Below are 19,117 nucleotides of genomic sequence, written 5' to 3'. Positions count from 1 at the left end.
CCTGGAGGAGGAGTGACGGCCGGGACCTTCCCGTGGTTCAACGCGACGTGAGTGCGGCTGGTGCAACACGGCAAAGCAACTGAAATCGTTACGGGGCGATACTTCGTTTCTTTTAGCCTTTACTAATATCCAGCTCATATCCTGCTAGAATTCTAGCACGGGCCTTTTGGAGAATGGAGTTTTGGACTGGAGTCACTGGTGTTCACGAGATAAAACACAGGCCTGTGTTCTCATTGGGAAAAACCTTTCATTTAAAATTTCTCCTTGCAAATTTATGTCATGTTTAACTGTCATTAGAGTTCGTCATCCTAACATAATTCCTTTTCCTCTATGAATCAAATAATAGCAGTTCAGACTCACAGCCAAGCTTTTGCTTTCCTTGCGGAACAATTTTTTGCATTAGAATTTTTAAATTAAATTGAAAATAGCAAAAAATGTGAACAATTTTCATCTATTTTTCTGGATATATCAGGAAATGAGATAATTAGGAGGAAAGTGTAATGAATTGGTGTTTGCAGAATTAGTCTTTTTCCATGCTTTTATAAAAATGGCTTTTAATTAAAATGCATTTATATTATTGTAAATTTTTCTTACAGAACATTTTTTTCTCCCCCCCCCTTTTTTTTTACTTGTTGCTTTAGTATTATGTGCTTCTGCTATTTTTGCAACACTCAATCATTTTGTGATGCTCCATTTGATTGTAGTGGAGATATCTTTCAAAAGAGATACATTTTAACTGTTAACTACTATTTCTCCAGGGTTTTTGTGAGTCTTCTCTGCCTCTCTCTCCCAAAAAGCAACAATAAAAAAATCCCTGTATAAAGACATGCCAGCTGAGAGTAGAAACCCATTTAATGTACTGTACAGCATCATAGAAAATATTTTACATATAATGACTTTCTCTTTCTCCCACAATCTCCAAACAAATTTGGGGATAAAGTTTTGGGAACTGAAAGCTTAAGAAGTTTAAGTGCAAGAAGCATCAGTAATAAATTTTCACAATATTTCCTAAACATATGCACGTATTTGTATATGATCTAAATCTGCATAATAATTCTAAAATACTTAGATCAAGCAAAAAAAGTGTTGGATAGCTTCAACATACAGCAGAATTTTTGAAGTACCGTCACGCCCAAGTGCAGAGCCAGCCCGCGTGTCGCTGGCCGGCACGCAGAACGCAGCGCCGCGCGGCTTCCCGGCCACCAGCAGGCGAGCTGCACGTTCATAGAGACCTGATGTCTCCATTAATCGTTTAAATTCTCTCTGATTCTTCGTTTCCTCTAGATGTTTCTTCTCTTCGTGAGCAATGATATTTCTGATTACTTTCATTTGCAGCGTTCTTTGATTGTTGTCACAGGAGTCGATAGTGTGTAATTGTAAGTGGAGGTGCAAGCAAAAATTAAAACATTCAGCAATAGAAACGTAATCAGTATGTGTAATACCAAAAAAAAGAAAAGAGAGAAGAGAAGAGAGGAAAGAAAGAAAGAAAGAAAAAGGCCATCTAGCAGCGGGGCAGCCGTCCGCCGGTTAAAGGCGCTGCTGGGGACAGCTGTCCGCTGCCCGCTCTCGCTGTGCTAATTGACGTCCTCGCCATCTGCACTGCCGGTCGGCGCGCGCGGGCTGCGAAGCGGCGTCCTGCCGAGCTGCCAGGGCAGCCCGGGGCGCGAGTGACCTCTAATCCACGTCGGGCAGCTAGGTTAGGTTTGCTCAAAACACTTTTTGACTATTTAATCAAACTTGTCGGAATAAAGCAGGTTTTTGAAGAAGATAAGGAGCATCTCCATGAAACCTGCTGCCAGTCGCATGGAGAAGTGATGCCGTTAACTAATGGAAGCTTTTCAAAAATAAACATCTTAAATTGGCTCGGGTTCTCAGTCGTTCTCGCCTTATTTCTCTATATGACATTGCCTTCTCTACATACATCCTTTATGACTCTATTTTTCCTTTATAACACCATGCTAATGTCCCTTTCTGACTTTGTCTTAGCAGTAGCTTTTAGGACTCGTGTTGTGACTTTAATCAAATAGTCTTTAGATTTCTTCACTGCTTCTAAATTCCTAAATTTAGGTTTGTTAGCTTATGGCATTCAGGGGAGAAAACCAATATGAAAATTTAGCTGAATCAGTTTTTTGAGTGATGGCTAGATCTCAGAAGAAGGAAACATTTTGAGCTGAACAAAACTTTGCCATTTGTTTTTTAGTATTTCTAAATTATTTACAATAAAGTACATTTCATACTTGACCATGAATATGCTTTCATTTTTAGATAAAGCTATTTTTCAAATTGATTCTGAGTTAGTGAATAATTTCACCTGATCCACACTTTCAGGAAAAAAATATAAAGAAAAAAAGGAAAATCATATACAAGAGTAAACTCTTCCCTACTTATGGGTCTTAAGATAATATTTATCATCAAAGGTGACAGAGCACTATTTAAATATTAAGGTACATCTAAATTCCAATGCAAATCACTTAGGCAATAGTCTGGAATATGATGGTGAAGATAGCTGCTTTAAACACACGCTAGTCCTCAGCCTTATGGTGTCTAAATTTCAGTGTCAATGAGCAGTTTTTGTCTTACAGTAAAAGCAGATTTTTTCTTTTGGGGTCCCAGTATCATTCTTTCCTTTCATTTTGGAGGCTTTTCACTCTGTACTTGCGGTGCATTGGGGTGTGCTTTTTGCTCGCTAACGTAGGAAAGGATGTGTCTCTCTTTGGACTCCTGACAGTGAAGCATACAGCATAAAATTTGGGAAGTGCAGAATTCATTGTTTCTAGGTAAATACAGCTGGGTTTGGAAACCATCTTTAATGAAAAATCTGGCTGCCACTCTTACTATTTCAGACAGTCCTCTCACCCTGTTGAGTACCTGGTCATCTGCTTTCCTGCTGGAGCTAGCCCACTACTGTGCACATATGCTCTGCTTTGGAAAATGGGCATTTTTCAGACATCTTTCTCCCTTTCCCACATGCTTTTGAGGTCTTTCTGTTTCAGTGCAGCATTGCTGCTTGTAGGCACGTGCATTGAAGAAGTCTTTAAAGTCCAGCCGCTAGCAGCGCTGTCGATGCCTTCCAAAGAAGCTGGAGTGCTTTCCTCCGATGGCATTTCAGCTGTATTTGGGGTACGCTGTGTTTTGAGGTGCCTAAGGCAAATTATGACTGCTGTTTTTAGGGAAAAAAAAAAAACTCCCCAAAGCTGATCAAACTTGATTTATCTAGTCTCTTCTAAAGGGTTGTTCCTATGTTGGACCCCTCAGTAGTGACTGACTCCCCTGATCTCTCCCGTGTGTTGTCCTGAGCTCCGTGATCTGCATTCGTCCGATAAAAGAGCACCTAGCCAAATGGCGCATAGTGTGAAATTTATATTTCAGTGTAGCTGGGATTTGGTTCTTCCTCGGGGCAAAGCCTTTGCTGGGCAGCAGAAGCTGACTGGAAGCTTACAGAGAAAGTTTGATGGAAGTTGAGAAGTTTAATGACTTTTTCTGAATTGGATGGACATAGACACGTCTTTATAATAGGTGAAACCTCTGTTGTGTAGTCTCAAGAAGGACTAGGTACGGAAAAATAAATTGAGATAGTAATAACGAGAGCACGCCTTTATCTGGGAGAGAAGGGTAGTGTTTCTTAGGAGCTGAAGGTGGGATGAAAGTTTGATGAGTTAACCAAGAGCCAGAAGCTACGCAACTGTTGTAATTCTATACTTTGAGCGAAAGGTGAGCCAACGTCTTTGCCAGTACTGTGGTGAGATTGATATGTTCAGACAAGCATCGCTTTAGGCTCGAGCGCGTTACGCTGGGGCCTGCGGCCCTCGGTCTAAGAGCCGGCTCCTTACTGGGCTCCTTCCGTCAAAGTGCTGGGAACGGTTGTGCTGGTCTTGAATTTGATACAAAGTTGGGTGCCACTGGCACATTAGGCTCTTGTTTCCTTTTGCTTGGCATCTTGAAGGTGCTGTTGAGAGGACCGTGCGTCCTTGAGGTGCCCGACAGATAAACGCTGTGGGGAAGGGCAGGAATTGCCCTGGCCGGCCTGAGAAGGCGGCTGTCGGGAAGGCTCCCGGCGCGGCGGCGCCTTCCCTCGCTGCTGTGCCGGCACACGTGTAGTCCTCTGTGGGCAGCCCTCAGGTGAGCTGTGTTCGATGTGTCATGTTGATGTGAATGAACGTGATCATAATTCTATGCTGCTGATCGTGTTGAGAAACCACGGCCTGGTGTGTGTTCCCACTGATGCCAAATTTTACTTGACAGATATTTGTAACCAGTTATTTTATTTTATTGCAGGTTTTTTTTCCTAGAAAGGGCTCTAGAAATGCACACACTTAAGTAATAAAAAGAATAATCAAGCATGCAAGTGAAACCTAGAACTATTCAGCACAAATACAATGACATTCTCATATCTCTAAATTGAAATGTTTTAAATTGAAGTATCATGCAAAATACATTCATTTATTCATTTCAGGTACCGTATCCTTCCCTTTTTACTTTCTCAGCACATGTATCCTGCCTCTGTGGTTGTCTTTTCAGTTAGCTAAAACTTCATGCAGCTCATCGCAGTGACCGTGCGATAGCACATTCGCAGAGAGAACGGTTGCTTTGACGTAGCTCAGGGCACGCTCTACTGATTTTGACTTCGGGGTCCTTCACCTGAGGTCAGGACCGGGATACATTTCTTCTACTGGTGTTAAAAGCTGCTGCCAGCTATTCTGTCTTCATTCCCAGGAATGATTTATTTGAGCTTTAGGATTTTTTTCCAGAAGTTATTACTTGCATATGTATGTCTACATATATATGTATATATAGACATATATATACACATATATACGTGCACACACACACACATATATATATCTACCTATAGGTCTTTTTAAAGTAAACGTGCCGATTCACAGGCTTTGTTTGACTGAAGTTGGTGAGAATTAGTATTAAATGGTCATTAAGAATTCTGTTCAAAACATAATCCTCTTACAAAAGCAAAATTTAAGTGGAAAATCTGCCTATTTGTTACTATGTCATAGATGATATAGCTGCAGTTCTTTTTGGAGAAATAATTTATGGAAATGTAGATGCAATTGGGTGTTTTCTATTTCACCGTAACTTCATTTTTTTTTTAATTTATTTTATTTACAGGATTATCTGGCACTGCTGCAGACCTAGAAAAAAGAAAGCTTATTTTTGGGAAAAACTTTATACCTCCAAAGAAGCCAAAAACATTCTTACAGCTAGTCTGGGAAGCGCTACAGGATGTGACTCTTATAATCTTGGAAATTGCAGCCATCATATCTTTGGGGCTTTCGTTTTATCAACCACCTGGAGAAGGGAATGAAGGTAAAAACTTTTTTAAAAGTCACTCACCTAAATTTAAATAATAACAGTCCTGTACCTGAAATCCCTTCCGTCCCCATCTTCAAGAAGGGCCCTAACAGGAAATGTCTGTTGTTTTCTGCTATTACTGTTGCATGGGACTGACGTATTTTCTGTATGCCTGACATTTCTTCATGAAATAGCTCTACCACATGACATGTACTAAAGGAGTTAAAGAAAAGTCATAATAATCTTAGAAAGCTTGAGTATTTTTGTCTCTGTTTTCATTTTTGAGCTTATGTTTGGTGTTGTTTATTCATTGTGGATTGTTTACCGCATTACACAGGAGAAATGTGTAATTACTTATATAAATCATTGTATCCTACATACATAAATATGTACAATTCTTCAGTTAGTTTGTACCTGCTGAAGACTTGCTCTTGGTGAAATTCAATCATTTAAATATTTTTAGTGATATAGCTAAGATTAGGGTGCTCAGCTCAAAAGGAAATGATAGAGGCCTTGTCATGTTACCTGACTGTTGTACTGCCATTGACTATATTGCAGAAACCGTCTGTTATATTTGTAGAAAGTTTTAGGCCCCCCACCCCTCCTTTTTCTTTCCTTTGGAAAGTTATCTTGAATTCACATGCTTAAAATATTCAGTCCTCTAAATACTTGCAAGATTACCATTTCTGGCAACTGATCCAGGACTTTTTTTTTTTTAATATAATGCTCTTCTCTCTGAGACTTCTAAAGCTGGATAAAACATGCTGTGTGAAATGACGTGAACAGCTTGGCAAGTGTATGAAGAATGTCTTCCTCTAAATATAGCCTTGAAATGCTTTTTACATTTGCTTCAATTTCCTTTGGCTCCTTTCCTTGAAGACCCTTCCTTCTTCCTTTTCTATTCACAAGGAAAATAAGCACGTAGCTATGCCTAGCTCCCGTAGCATATTTATGATTCTTTAATCTTTTATATATAATCAGGTGTCTCTTGTTTCTTTTGCACTGAATTTCGCATGCATTACTGTTGTTTTCAGCAGATGTCCAATTTAGGTGCAGGAAGGGAAAGGAGTCATTTGATGTTTAACTGAAGAAAACATTATTTATTTTTATTACCTCATATAACTACATATAGTAGAATACCTTGGGGACATTGTAAACCACAAAATATGGTTTACAAGAATGGTTCTGCAAATTTTTCTTGGACAAATATGTGCAGACTAGTCTCTTATTTTTGAATTTATTTGATGGGAAAGGAATTTTGAAAATAGGTTTGTTACAGGGTTTTTTTAGATGGGGTTGCATCATCAGGCTATAAATTTTTCTTTGATAACGTTTTTAAAATATTCATGTACTCATGGGAATGTATGACACATCTGAGATGGGAGAGCCTGAAAAACTCAGTAGCACAGCCTGGGAAAATGTGTTCGTGTTTTCCCACAGCACTGTATTTCGTTTGGTGGTAACTGGTTTGGCCATGCTTTTAGAATTGTTTTCTTAGAAGGTTTTGGCCATGTTTTACACAGGGGGGATGTATCAAGCTAGTGAATATTTTTAATCTAACCTTTTGAATATATTGTAAAGGCCCTCTTAATATTTTAAAATTCTTTTTTTAAGCAATTATGTAAATGTGGAAAATTCTCATTTTAACTTTAGCATGTTATAAACTTATGCAAAGGATATCTATAGTATATTATCTTATAGTTTATCCTTCTTTAAAAAGTCATATACATTAAAAAGACTGACGTGTTGAACTTGGTTTTGCCATTGCTGTAAGTGGGGTGTAGTCAGAAAAGAACAGAAACAGGTTTGATGGCTTAGTATGACTTTTGGTAACCCATCATAAAATATAATTATCTGTAAAATAGTGTAGAGTGAAGTATCGAATGAATTTTTTATGAAGAAACAAAACAGACTTTTTTTGTTACCACCTTAAATCAATTTGCTGAACAATTTAAAGTATTTCTTAAATTGATCATGAGCCCAGATTCAAGGTGTTCATGGAAATTACATTTATTTGCAATTTGTATTTGTTTTTCCCTGGGAAAGCATATTTCTTTTGAAAACAGAGCCCACCAGGAATTAGGAAGGGGAGCTGGCATATCTTGCTAGCTGTCTGCTCTTGAACTTGCCTAACTCTTCCACAGCTGGCTTGAAAAGTTTCTCGGGGAGCTTCTGGATGGGGTCGCAGTGCTGCTGTCCGGCTCGCTGGACAGCTGGCTTCCCAGGAAGCAGGCGGTGGGCGCTGCCGGCTCCTCCGGCTTCCCGCTCTCCGCGCCGTCTCATCATGAAACGCCTGCTGGGGCGTGCTGGCTGCCGCCAGAGCTTGGCTCATGGTTAACTAATGCTCAGCTTCACTGGAGATTTTAGTAAAAAATTCTCCGTATAGATAATACATTCTCACTTTTTTTCAAACTTGTTCCTAGAAGTTGTTGCTGCTGTTGTTATTACTTGGCTTCTGTCTGGAGCTCAACAAAATTCTCCTTTTTGTAACAGGACACTGCTCTGTGGTACATGGTTGTTTATAGTCTATAAGACATAACCTTTTCTCTTGAATTTCTTTTCGTTTTCAAAATGAAATGTAAATGCAGGTTGCTTGTCCTCCTCACACCAGTTTGTCAAGTCATCACTGCTAATTATCTGAACTCACCAACTCACTGTCATCTGCATGGACCTTCCAAAGTTTTAGGTCCACTTGGACCTAAAAACTATTGTAAACATAATTTCAGAACTGTTGCAATGTAAAGTACTTAACAAAAAAAAAAAAAACGCTGTTGGGTAACCGTGATATCCCAGGGAGGTAAAATACAACAGCCGCGTGGGTTTGTTGAGTCTGTGGAGTCGCTGTACATGCTACTTCTTATAGTAAGTGTTTGTGCTGTAAGTTAGGCTCACGTGGCAGCGTAATTGTGCTGAACCTTCAGCTAACTGTGTCTGCTATAATCTTACACCTGTTTGATGTCTTTGAGGTCTGTGACTAGGACCAGATATGCGATCAAGAAGGCGTGAGCCTTTCTGATGGAGAAGGAGCTGCAAAGAGGCCGCGGCTTTCCAATGAGAGAAAGGGGATGTTTCCACAGCGGTAGCTTTGGCTGTAGCAGAAACATTAGCGTTAGCCAAGTGTTTGTTTTGCTCTGTTCAAACAGGCCTTGCTAGACCTTCAGGAGCAACGGCAATGAGAAATCCGGCTAGGTAGTCCGAGCTAAAGCTATAGTTTATAACAGAGGCTATGTCTTGGGAAGGATCAGAGAAAAGGTTTGGACAGACTGGAGTCTGCAGGGACTGGAAAGCTTTGATTTTGCGTTTTTGTCGTATACGGAAAGAAGCCCGAGTAAGAGATGAGAATTGTGCAGTGCAAGTTCTCTAGCAGGCACCAAAGGGCATCTGAAGAGCATCTGGAAAAGACCAGTGCAAAGCAAGGCTGTGCTTTGATAGAGCCTCATTAGTCTTCAGTGGGAGCTGTGCCTTTTGGAGGTTAACCAGTCAGCAGAAATGGCTGTGCTTTGCTGGCTCACGTCACCCGGCAAGGCAGAGCTCTGTTAGACTCCCTGGCTCTGCACACTCACTGAACAGCACTGCTTGCAGCAACGTAGTGAGTGTGAGATTTGAGAGAAAATTTGAATTTCCCTCAGGCCAGGCATTTTGGTATTCAGCCTTTTTTTTTTTTTTTTGTATAAAAATTGCATAAAATCTCAAATAAGAAAATGGTAATAAAATTAAAATTTTGCAGAATGTTTTGGTTTAGAACTGGCTGATTATTTTGTTTCAGCTTTTTTGCTAGACATGATATCTGTTGCCATGTTTCATTTGCTTATAAGTTAGAACTAACTCAAAATTCTACGACCATCTCAAAGTGAACTATCTATCTCTGTATAGTAAATTTTTAAAGCTACTATATATATATACTGTCCTTAAGTCTAATAAATATATATCTGCCTCTTACATATCTTAATATATCTAAATAAATAATTTATCTAACAGTGATCTCATAAATTGAAACCATCTTTATTTTTTAAAATCAATACAATCAACCTTAATTTTTGAAGCTTTAACAGAATTAATAGTTAATCAATTTCTGCAATTTAAATGCATTTATTTTTCTTCTGCTGAGTTTGAAGGAAGAATGGTAACTTCTACAGATCTAAAAATCCATGAATGCTTCAGGAACTTTATATGGAGATACAGTTAAATGTACGTGTACATTAGTGTGCTTCGCTATATTAGGCAGCTGTTAGCTAGACAATTAGACGGAGGCAATTATTTATTTATTATGTGTTAGGATACTGATTAGTATTTCCCATTTTAAGCTATACATGATGATACCTTGCCAAAGTTTAAGCCCTTTGGCCCTTTGTATGGTTCTGGCATTTCCAAATGTCTCTGAGTTTGGTATTGCCTTGAGTGAAGTAAGCAAAAACTATTGTGTTTGGAATTGCACTCAGTTTAGACTGCTGGAAAATTTCTATAGTTTTGAGATATCAGTAATTACAGAAAAATAAACTTTCTCAATCAATCTTAACTGAAAGAAGTAGTAATAAATTGTTAGTAGTACATGAAGTTTTTTTCTGCTATGATTCTTCATCTCAGATGTGGATGAATCTTGGAAAACAGCAATACTTCTTTTTTTTCCACAATCACAAAAACTAATCTACGTGAATGACTAGACAGCATGGTAATTTGCTTTTCTGGCTTCTCTAGAAGTCGCTTGAGTTCCTGTATTGTCATGTTTCTCAGCAAGAGCAAATGTTTCAAGAATTTTGTCTTAGAGGCGCTGCTAGAGCCATTTTTACGATCTGCTCTGCCCTCTCTTACCACCTGACAGCCCGTTAGGAGCAGGGGAGCACTTTTGCGTAAAAGATTGTCAGCCCCGTGGCAAGTGTTGCTCTCATTACTGATCCACGCAGAATTTCCCCCCTCTTTGCAAAAAGTGCAGAGCTGCTGCTGCTGCGTGTTAGCAAGTGTATCGTGGCTCGAGAGGAAATGAGCAGTGCAGATGCACTCAGTGCTGCAGTGGTGATCTGCATGGGGATGTGACTTAGGCTAGTTAATAATACTTTATTTGTGCCTCAGAATATAATCCCTCCGTGTTCTTGGCTACTAGGTTTCAAACCCTGCTCCCTGAGCAGACAAATTAGTTAGCCGATGATATGTAAAGAGGATTGCATGAATATATGGGAAATACTTTTTTTTCCTTTGTAGATTATATTTATTCTTGCACTATCTTTGAAGTATTTGTCTTTGTATATCATGGCAAACCCATTTTTATATACAGTTTGTAAAAAAAAATACTGAATGTCCTGTTTTTAGAGGCAATACAGAAATCGAAAGGATTGTTCTTTGAGGCAAAGTGCCTGGATTTTCATCTCGAATGATTGTTTCTGGAAATGAAACAGCCTTCTGGAAAGGGAGCTCAGGTACTGCCAGTCACAGTTGCCACCGAGGAATGAGCAGTTGCAGCACTCCTCTGTCACGCTTTGACCATAGGATCTGAAGGAATCTTACACCTGGATTTTCCGAGTCTTTCACCTTAGATAAATTCTTAGCCAGTTCTTGTTGCAGGAGTGCCGAGAGCTTGTACCACTTGTGTAATTTTTCTGCACCTTTTTGAAGTCTTCCCTGCAGTGCAGAACGTATCAGTAACACCCCTCAGCTTCACTGCATCCCCTGTTTATATCATTGAACTGGCTGCAAATTTTCAGAGTCCTCTGCTAAACACCTTCAATAGCAATTTCTGAGCCATCTGATTTGTTGCTATGTTTCAAGCCCTATGTCTCATATGGGTCTTCCTACCCTATTGCAAAAAACATATCCATCTCGGCACATGGCTGTTTACTCTTTACATGAATGTAATGAACTTTTAAAGTTTTCTTCCTGCAATCTCATATTCTTATATGGGTTACAAGAGGAAAAAAAGCACCCTGAGGTAAGGTCTTTTAACATCTCAATGTTCAGTGTGTAGCCACACTCACGATTCCTATTTTCAAGTATAGCTCTGTACAGCTTAGGCAGAGGAAAAAAGGAAGATACTTTTTGTTTGAGCTAGCTTCTGCTAAAATTCCCAAGGCAAAACTCTCTATCAAAAACAAAGTTAGGTGATCAGTTATGTTGTTTAATAGTGCTCAACAGACATTTGCCTGGGTTAGCCCTCCCCTTCACATGCAACAAGCTAGTGAGCATGAATAGATAAAGAAACAGGACACATTCCTTTGAAATTTGGTCCTCCCAAGTCAGTTCCATTGGACTGTGCTGCTGGTGCTGACGGAGCGCTGCTTGGAGTTGTGGCTCAGGTGCCTGTTGACCTCTCATGACTAAGTTTCTTTACTGGGGACTGTATTTCCTATGGTTCCCCGCTCAGACATTCATCATTTGTAAAATGTGCCATATTGCTTGCTCAGCAGGGACATAAGCTATGGCATGGAGATTTGGCAAGGATGTGACAAGGACAAGAACATCCATGTAGGAGGAGAGAAGGTACAACTGATCCACAGCTCTCATGAGGACAAAAGTCACTTGTTGGATGGTTACTTACCTTCTTTCTAAGCATCCCTATCATGTAATAGATCTTTATACTCACTTATAGTACCATTTTTCTGTGCCTAGCTAGCAAATCCTTATATGTGTACCAGAATGACTACATGTACAGAGACTGATGGCACAGTCAGTCAGACATGGAAATACTGGGTTTACTGGTTGTAAAAGTACCAACACCCTCAGCAGGACTGTAGCAGTAGGTGCATTTGTGTGTAGATGTAAGTGCCTCCACTACAGAAGCAAAGGAAACCAGGTGCTGTTTAGATGATAAGTCTATAAAAATTAGTTTGGAGGGGAAGGGAAAAAATCTTGAGCAGCTCAACACTCACCTTGTCCAGAGATACTGCTTGGCCTCTGAAATGCTGTGCTGCCCTCATCTTCTGAGGGAGCTGTATCTTACCATGTTACTGCATACGAAGATAGGAGTAAAAATACAGCTCTTGGTATTTTTTCATACTGAACAGCTTTGTAGAAATAAGTCCCAATGGGTAAGATTGCAACCAGCCATTAGTGCAGTGTGTGCACAGGGAAGTGAAAAAAAGTAAAACTAATAGAAGAAGAGGAGCCCTCACCAACTCCTCTTTGGTGAGGAGTGGAAGTGCACAGCTTGAACGTCAGCTAGCATGAATTCTCCATCCAGTTCATAGTCTGTACTGGTGTGTGGGTTCTTTAAAGATTTCAATCCATTTGGGCAAGTGAAATCCTCCTCCTTGCAAGTTCTCTACGTTTGATGCTGGTTCTGCTGGGGCATAACAGCTGCAGCGGCTCTCTGCTGGGCTGCAGCTGGTCTCCCGCAGGGTCGCACGATAAAGATGCGTTGTCCGTCCCGAATCCCCGGTGCTTCTTGTAGGTATTGGATTTAAAAACTGTTGTAATAACAGGTAACTAACGCATTGTTCCTTTGAAAGATCTCAACTTTCTTGTTAGTGAGGGCAGTATCTTTTCATGGTTACAACGCTTAGCTCTCCTTAGATTAATTGATGGTTTTATTGCTTTTCACATGACATCTAGCCAGCTAAAGGGAATTGTGCTCTAGTGACGTACAACAAACATTACAGCTGATAGGGGCATCCAGGGGAAATAAGAAATACCACCTTTCTGATACAACTCTAAGCTCTAGTTTAGACTTTCATCGTTTTTTTTTTTTTTTTTTTTTTTTTTCCTGTATTTGCAGGTATAAAAAGCTGAAGTTTCCCATCCTGCATTGAACCATTTCCATAACCTGTTTTTTCACCCAAGGGTAACTTCTGCCCACCTGTTACTTGTATTTGCAAATGAACCAAGATCTTATACACTGGTCTGGCGGTTTATATGCAGAATTTACCTTCTGCTCTTGTACACGTTTCTCTGCACGTAGAGGATTTTCCTCTCAGGTGCAGGACGGAACCAGCAAGCACAGGTGGCCTTACTGCGTCGGCAGCTCTCGGTGAGCATCACGGCGTCCAGCAAAGATGCATGTGAAGAGCGTGGGACAGCAGAGGGGAAAAAGATTTCGCACCGTCACATGAAATAATGGCTCAGAGCTGTGTTGCCCTCTTGCTCTGGGGATAAATCGTGGAGTCTAATTTCTTTGGTTTCTTGGCGCGCACGGGACGTGTGCAGGCTGCAGTTCCCCTTCGCGTTTAAAAGCAAAGCGCTGTGAGCGCCCGGGCTCGCGGGAGAGCTGTAGCGCGCCCTCCCGCGCCCGCTACGCCAGCAGCCACGGCGGCGTTCGGCCGCCCGGGCCGAGAAGACCCTTCTTGCGGTCTTCCTGGGCAGGGCGGAGGAGCTTGACCTTGGATTTTACGAAGCTCTTCTGTCTTTCTGGGTTTTTATTCAGTGATTTGCTTCCCTTCCTTCTCTCTGCCAGTCGCTGTGATGCAATTATGTTCATTTTAGTGCTTCAGATAGCTGATGTTGGAAATCTCTTGCTCCTCCAGCACCCAGTTCTTAACATTTTTCTTCTTTAGAGTTATTGCCAAGATAATAAGCTTTTCATATTCTATTTTCAAGAAGTAAGGTCTTAGTAGATTTATTTGTTTTCCTCTGGGGACTGTTTAAATTCTGCATTCTTCTGATGGAATTCAATTCATTCTTAAATTGTATAAATATATAAAATGCCTGCTGGGGAAACCTTGAAATAGATTCTTGTGTATGCAAACACATATTGGCAGCCTGGAAGAAACACACAGGTGTCATTTGGGCAGGAAACAAAGATTGGATATGAAGTTAATAGAGGATTAGCTCTGCAGGAGCACTGCCATTTCATCTGCTGTTGGAAATAGTACTCAGAATCATCAAACTCTGTGGCAGAGCACAATCCCTTCCTGCCAAATGGGAACACGCTGTTGTTTTTATTGTAGTTTGGGGGATTTTGTTTGTTTGCTTTTTTACTAATATTTATCGTTTGTATTACCTTAACATTAGAAACCAGTACTGGAAACTCAGTGTGGCTCTAGATGTCATTTAAAGAAATACCTGTGTGTAACCCCTGTGCTTAAAAGAAAATGGTCCTAGGAGATAAGCTGTTACTTTAAAGAAGTTAAATAAAGAAAGTAAAAGCAGTTCTACTAAATTTAATTAGACTTTAATTAACAGTAACTTCAGATAAATAACCAGATGAAAATCCTGAACCATCCTCTGACGAATTCAATTCATTTACTTCTTAGTGAGAGAAAATAAGTGTAAATGAGTATACTAAAGGTATTAATGCAATATTTATCAAATTTTACCTTGTCTTTATCCCTATATTTTGCATCCAGGATGTTACCGTGCGTTTTCCTTAGCACAGGAGTGCACTAGGGCTACCCCCGTGGTTGCTGAAGGCACGTCTCTAAGCCCTTGTCTGCCCTCGGATGTACCGAGCCTTGCCGGGTCGGTCCGAAATGCTGGGACAAATAAGATTTCCGTGGGAAGGTGATGCCTGCGTCACCCCCTCTCTCACAAATCTGCCTTTTCGAATTTCATTCATATGCATAAATCTGTTTGATTAATGAGTGAAAGAATCGTGTGTGTCATTAAGGAATCAATTGGATGAAGTGAAGGGTCCAGTCTTTGTAGCAGTCTCAAAATGTTTTTTTTTTAATTTACATTTGATAGTATAAACTACATTAAAAATACATAAATACAGGCAGCACAAAAATCTGTTTTATGAGAGTGACATTAATATTATTTTATAAATCTCCTAAAATCAGGCATAGCTGACAATAGATACATCTTTCCCTGCTGCACTGTGAAGCCAGCGTTAAGATGCTAGGCTGATTCCACAGCATATGTGCATTTTTGAGCAATATTTAATAATCAAGTATATAAAAGTAATGTTTCTGCTGCACTGAAAATTCATTGCATCTTTAAGTTGTACTGTAGAAAATATCAAACCTTTTAAAAACAAAGAGAGCAAAATTTCACTTGTTTTAATATGAAAAATTTAATATGAAAATTCACAAGAGACGCGGAGATGATAAAAGTGCAGCTGCCCCGCCGGTCGTTTCACCTGTCCCCGTGCTCACGTCGTATTTTACAGGTATTTGCAGACCAGTTAGTCACGTTTATGTTTGGAGCCGTATTTTACCTGCCGGAAGTTAACTTAGTTACAAATATCAGTATCTCTCAGTTTCCGAGGAGGGTACATAGTGTGTAAAACCAAAGTCTGCACGCACTCGTCGTTCGTATCTGTTGGTGCTTTTGGATCAGAATGGAAAATACTATCTGGAGAGAATGTTTGGCCACAGATGGTGAAATAAGGCAGGTGTACTTTCTCGAAGAGCAGAGCTCTGCTGAGCAGGCAAGTATTTAGCACTTTGCTGCTGCTTATCCTGGTGAAACCAGTAACAGCAAAGCTGGCCTTGGGGACACGGTATTGAAAACTCAGCACGCTCCCACACGCGTAATCAGTCATTGACCTGGGCACTGGACATAGCAGTCTCAAAACTGCTGAGCTGCAGATTTGTTTAGGTACACGAGTTTGTTCTTTTTTTAAACTTTTCCAGCAAGGCAGATAGCAGCTCAGCCCCGTGCCCGCGCCCTGCTGCTAAGAAGCAAAGCACAGACAAGCGAGTGGTTGTTGTCACGGTCTGTGTCCATTATACCTAAAGCGATAGCGTGAATACTGTGTGTAAGGGCACTGAATTATACTGCTCTTTAAATACGTCTGTATCCTGGTAGAAAAGTAACAATTAAATAGGAACCAATTTTTTACTTACATAAGTAGTTCATACTTTTCACACTAGGATATGATCTTATTTCAATTAAGTATACATAAACTTTTAGATTCTTAAAAAAAAAACTATGTGGTATTTGAAACCAAAGTTTATATGCAAAATATTAGAATATGTGTTTTTAGTGATTATTCTAATTAACTGTAGCTTTAGCCTGCTTTACATGCATCTATATTAACATTTTGTTTTGCATCTGGAGTGCACTGCAAATCTCCTCTTATTTGCTAGTATTGGTGGACTATTTTAATGACTTCTGGTGCAAGACATTTATTATAGTGCTTAATCTTTTACTGACGTGATTTTTCACCTATTACTGCTTTCTGGCACAAATGATGAGGCCTGGATATTTAATAAATGTAATAAACACCACAGTTTATGAGCTTGTTTTCTGGCTGAGGTCTATAAATTTTCCGCATCTCTTCCAACCTTGTGTTCCTGTTCAGGAGAATGTGACAGATGAATAGCGAAGTAATGACACTGAAAGAGGATGAGATGCATCAAGAACTGACTGCAGAGCACATTGCCATAGCCCAAGCTCAAAAGAGCATGGCTTTAATTTTCTGATTTTGCAGTGACTTGGCTGTGTTAGATTGCTTAAGCCACAGGGTTGCAAATTCTCTTTTTCAGTGACTGTCAACCTGTGGTCTGTGGACCTGTAAGAACTGAAATCAGTAAGCAGTTCTTGGTAGCTCGTTCTCTCTGCAGAGTTTGAAGGTTGGAAAAAGTGGAGAATTATTTTTAAAAGTTCTAGATGTACAAAGAAGCATATCAATCCGAGATCACAATTTCATGTTATACCCCAATTCAATCCTTAATAGATCTGATGAGAAGCCTATCAAGCTTTCAAGGCAAAATCAGCTTTTTCAATACTATCTTACAAGCTTTTGTAGTGTATCTGTTAAATGCGGTCATCTTGGTTAGAACATATTGTTTTAAAGAAAAAAAAATGAATATTTTTGGAAACAAGTACTTTTTGTTTATATTAGAAAGCAACCAAGGAGTGATGCAACAGTATAAGCATTCATTACTTGGGCAGATGCTGCTTTCGAAACCTTTTATGATTTGTTCTTCTAAATGTTCTGCTTCAGCCAGAAGGAAAATGGGGATGATTTATAAGAATTTAGTAAGCAAGAAAGCTCTCAGTCTTACGGTGTATTTAGAAGCATTTGTTGTTCTATATTAATTTCTAATGTGTTACTTAAGTTTTTACTTAGGCAAAAGCCTATCAAATTGAAGCGCCTTGGTGATGACCGGTTTATGCTTAAGCAGGTGTTTATTTCCCTTGGATTCTGTGCTGCCTGGTGGTTTTGGTAATCTGCACTGAGAGGGGCGGCTGAGGAGGTGTTCACGGGCTCCTCTTCATCCGGCGGCATGCAGGAAGTCGTGGAAATTGTCACAGGTTGCTGCAGGAGACATGGGAGCACCTCTCCTGCTTGCGGAAACGCTTCGAGCAGCCACAGCTCTAGCTCTCTGACTGGGTTGTTCAGGTCTATGCAGGCTTGGTGCCTGCGTTGTTAGGACTCCAAATGTAACCTGTTTTCCCGTGACTATGTAGCTTTTCAGCAGCTTGTTCAGGCCCTCAGTGGGACTTCCCTGTTCAATAAGGCTCTCCCAAGACAACTTCACCCCAGTGGTTGCAGCATTCCCTCTGCAGCTTTTTCTTACAGCTTGGATAGAATTGTAACTCAAACTTCCTTAAATTTGCCCAAGTGAAAAAATGTCAACATTCATTTGGACAGCTACATCAGGACTAATACCAAGCTAACAGAGATTATAATTTCCACCTTTCAGATTTATTCATAATATTTTGTTTGCATTGGCCTATTAGCCTGTTTCAAGCCTGTGCTTACAATATATGGTCCTGAGAAGAGGCATTCGTTTCCCTCCGCCTGCCTCCTTTTCTTTCACGAGCTCTGAGTCAACAGGTACCATTTATATTGGTATTCCAGTTGTGTGATTTGGAGCTCTCTGAGATCGGAGTCTCCTACCTATTCATTCCACTTAGTAGTAGATACATCTTTCAAAGTGAGTTTGCCTATTACATTCGGTTTTCTCGTAGTCCTGACACATCACCATTGGAAGGGAATGCCTTATTTATGCAGCATATTCTTCTCTGCAAATTGGTTTGCCCTGTTGTTGATTCAGTCTAAGCTTAAACATTTTTCTGATGTGGTTGAATCGCTTGAGAGGTCAGAATCTGATCAAACTTACTCCCAGAAACCCAAACTGTAGATCCTGAGACAGGCCACTGCACAAACTTTCATTGCAATATATTGGTACATGTTTTCATTCTGCATTGGAACTCGACCAAGGTCTTTCAGTTTTATTTTTTTTCTCGCTCATGAAAATCCCTTAGAAAAGACTCTAAATCTAATGACAGAGACGAGAGTGTTTGAAGTTAAAACCTTGTTAGCAGGTTAAGCACCTGCTTGTTAATGGGTTGAGCATCTGGTATGCTTTTCTGGAACTATGACTTAAACTTGGAGAATTTCTTAACTTTTGGGCAATAGGATTGCAGACTATTGGCACTCTTTTAAAATTATAAAAAAGAGTTGCTCTCTGGATGAGCGGTGATTGCACCTATTTAGCACATGCAGCTTAGTACTCGGTTAAAGCTTGTCCAACTGGGATGTGAATGCCCTTTCCATATGTTCTGGGTGAATGCAAAGAAATGTCATCCCTAACCAGAGATTGCATTGTGGACATCGATGATATGAGTACTGAAATACAGCGTTACAACAGAAACAATTGGTTTTGACAAATATAAATATTTTTTACATTGATTTAAAATTTGTCTATCTCTAGTTAAGTAATAATTAAAAAAGCGTTTTTCTTTTATGGACTGGTTACAAGTTATGCTAACAGACATATGAGCTGTGAGTAAACTGTATCTGTACTAAAGAAGTTTATTGTTATCTCGGCAAATCCTTCCTAGGGTAGCCAAAGCCCGGACAGTCTGACGGTCTTTCCTTCTCTCAGTTACCTTTTACATAATTAATTACTTAGAGTTTGAGATTATTTTGCTTCATTATTTTGTCTATTTCTAAGAAGTTTTGACTGTCCTATTTGTTTAGTAATTCCTGTTTATG

General features: G+C 39.8%; 1 protein-coding gene across 15 annotated transcripts in view; it reads left to right on the top strand.

Annotated features, from left to right (window-relative positions):
* Positions 1-19,117, top strand: part of ATP2B2 (ATPase plasma membrane Ca2+ transporting 2) — a 396,770-nt gene that overhangs the window by 272,614 nt on the left and 105,039 nt on the right. For all 15 annotated transcript variants that reach the window (XR_009959696.1, XM_062585783.1, XM_062585782.1 and 12 more), the window contains one exon: positions 5,122-5,319. Coding sequence is in view for 14 of the 15 variants with exons in the window: in XM_062585783.1 (XP_062441767.1) it covers positions 5,122-5,319 (198 nt within the window). In the remaining variant the exon portion in view is untranslated. The remainder of the gene's footprint in view (positions 1-5,121; positions 5,320-19,117) is intronic.

Source organism: Rhea pennata, chromosome 12 (assembly GCF_028389875.1).
Source record: "Rhea pennata isolate bPtePen1 chromosome 12, bPtePen1.pri, whole genome shotgun sequence".
Classification (NCBI taxonomy): domain Eukaryota; kingdom Metazoa; phylum Chordata; class Aves; order Rheiformes; family Rheidae; genus Rhea; species Rhea pennata.
Note: the sequence above shows the minus strand (reverse complement) of the source record. Positions and strands in the feature narration are given on the sequence as shown.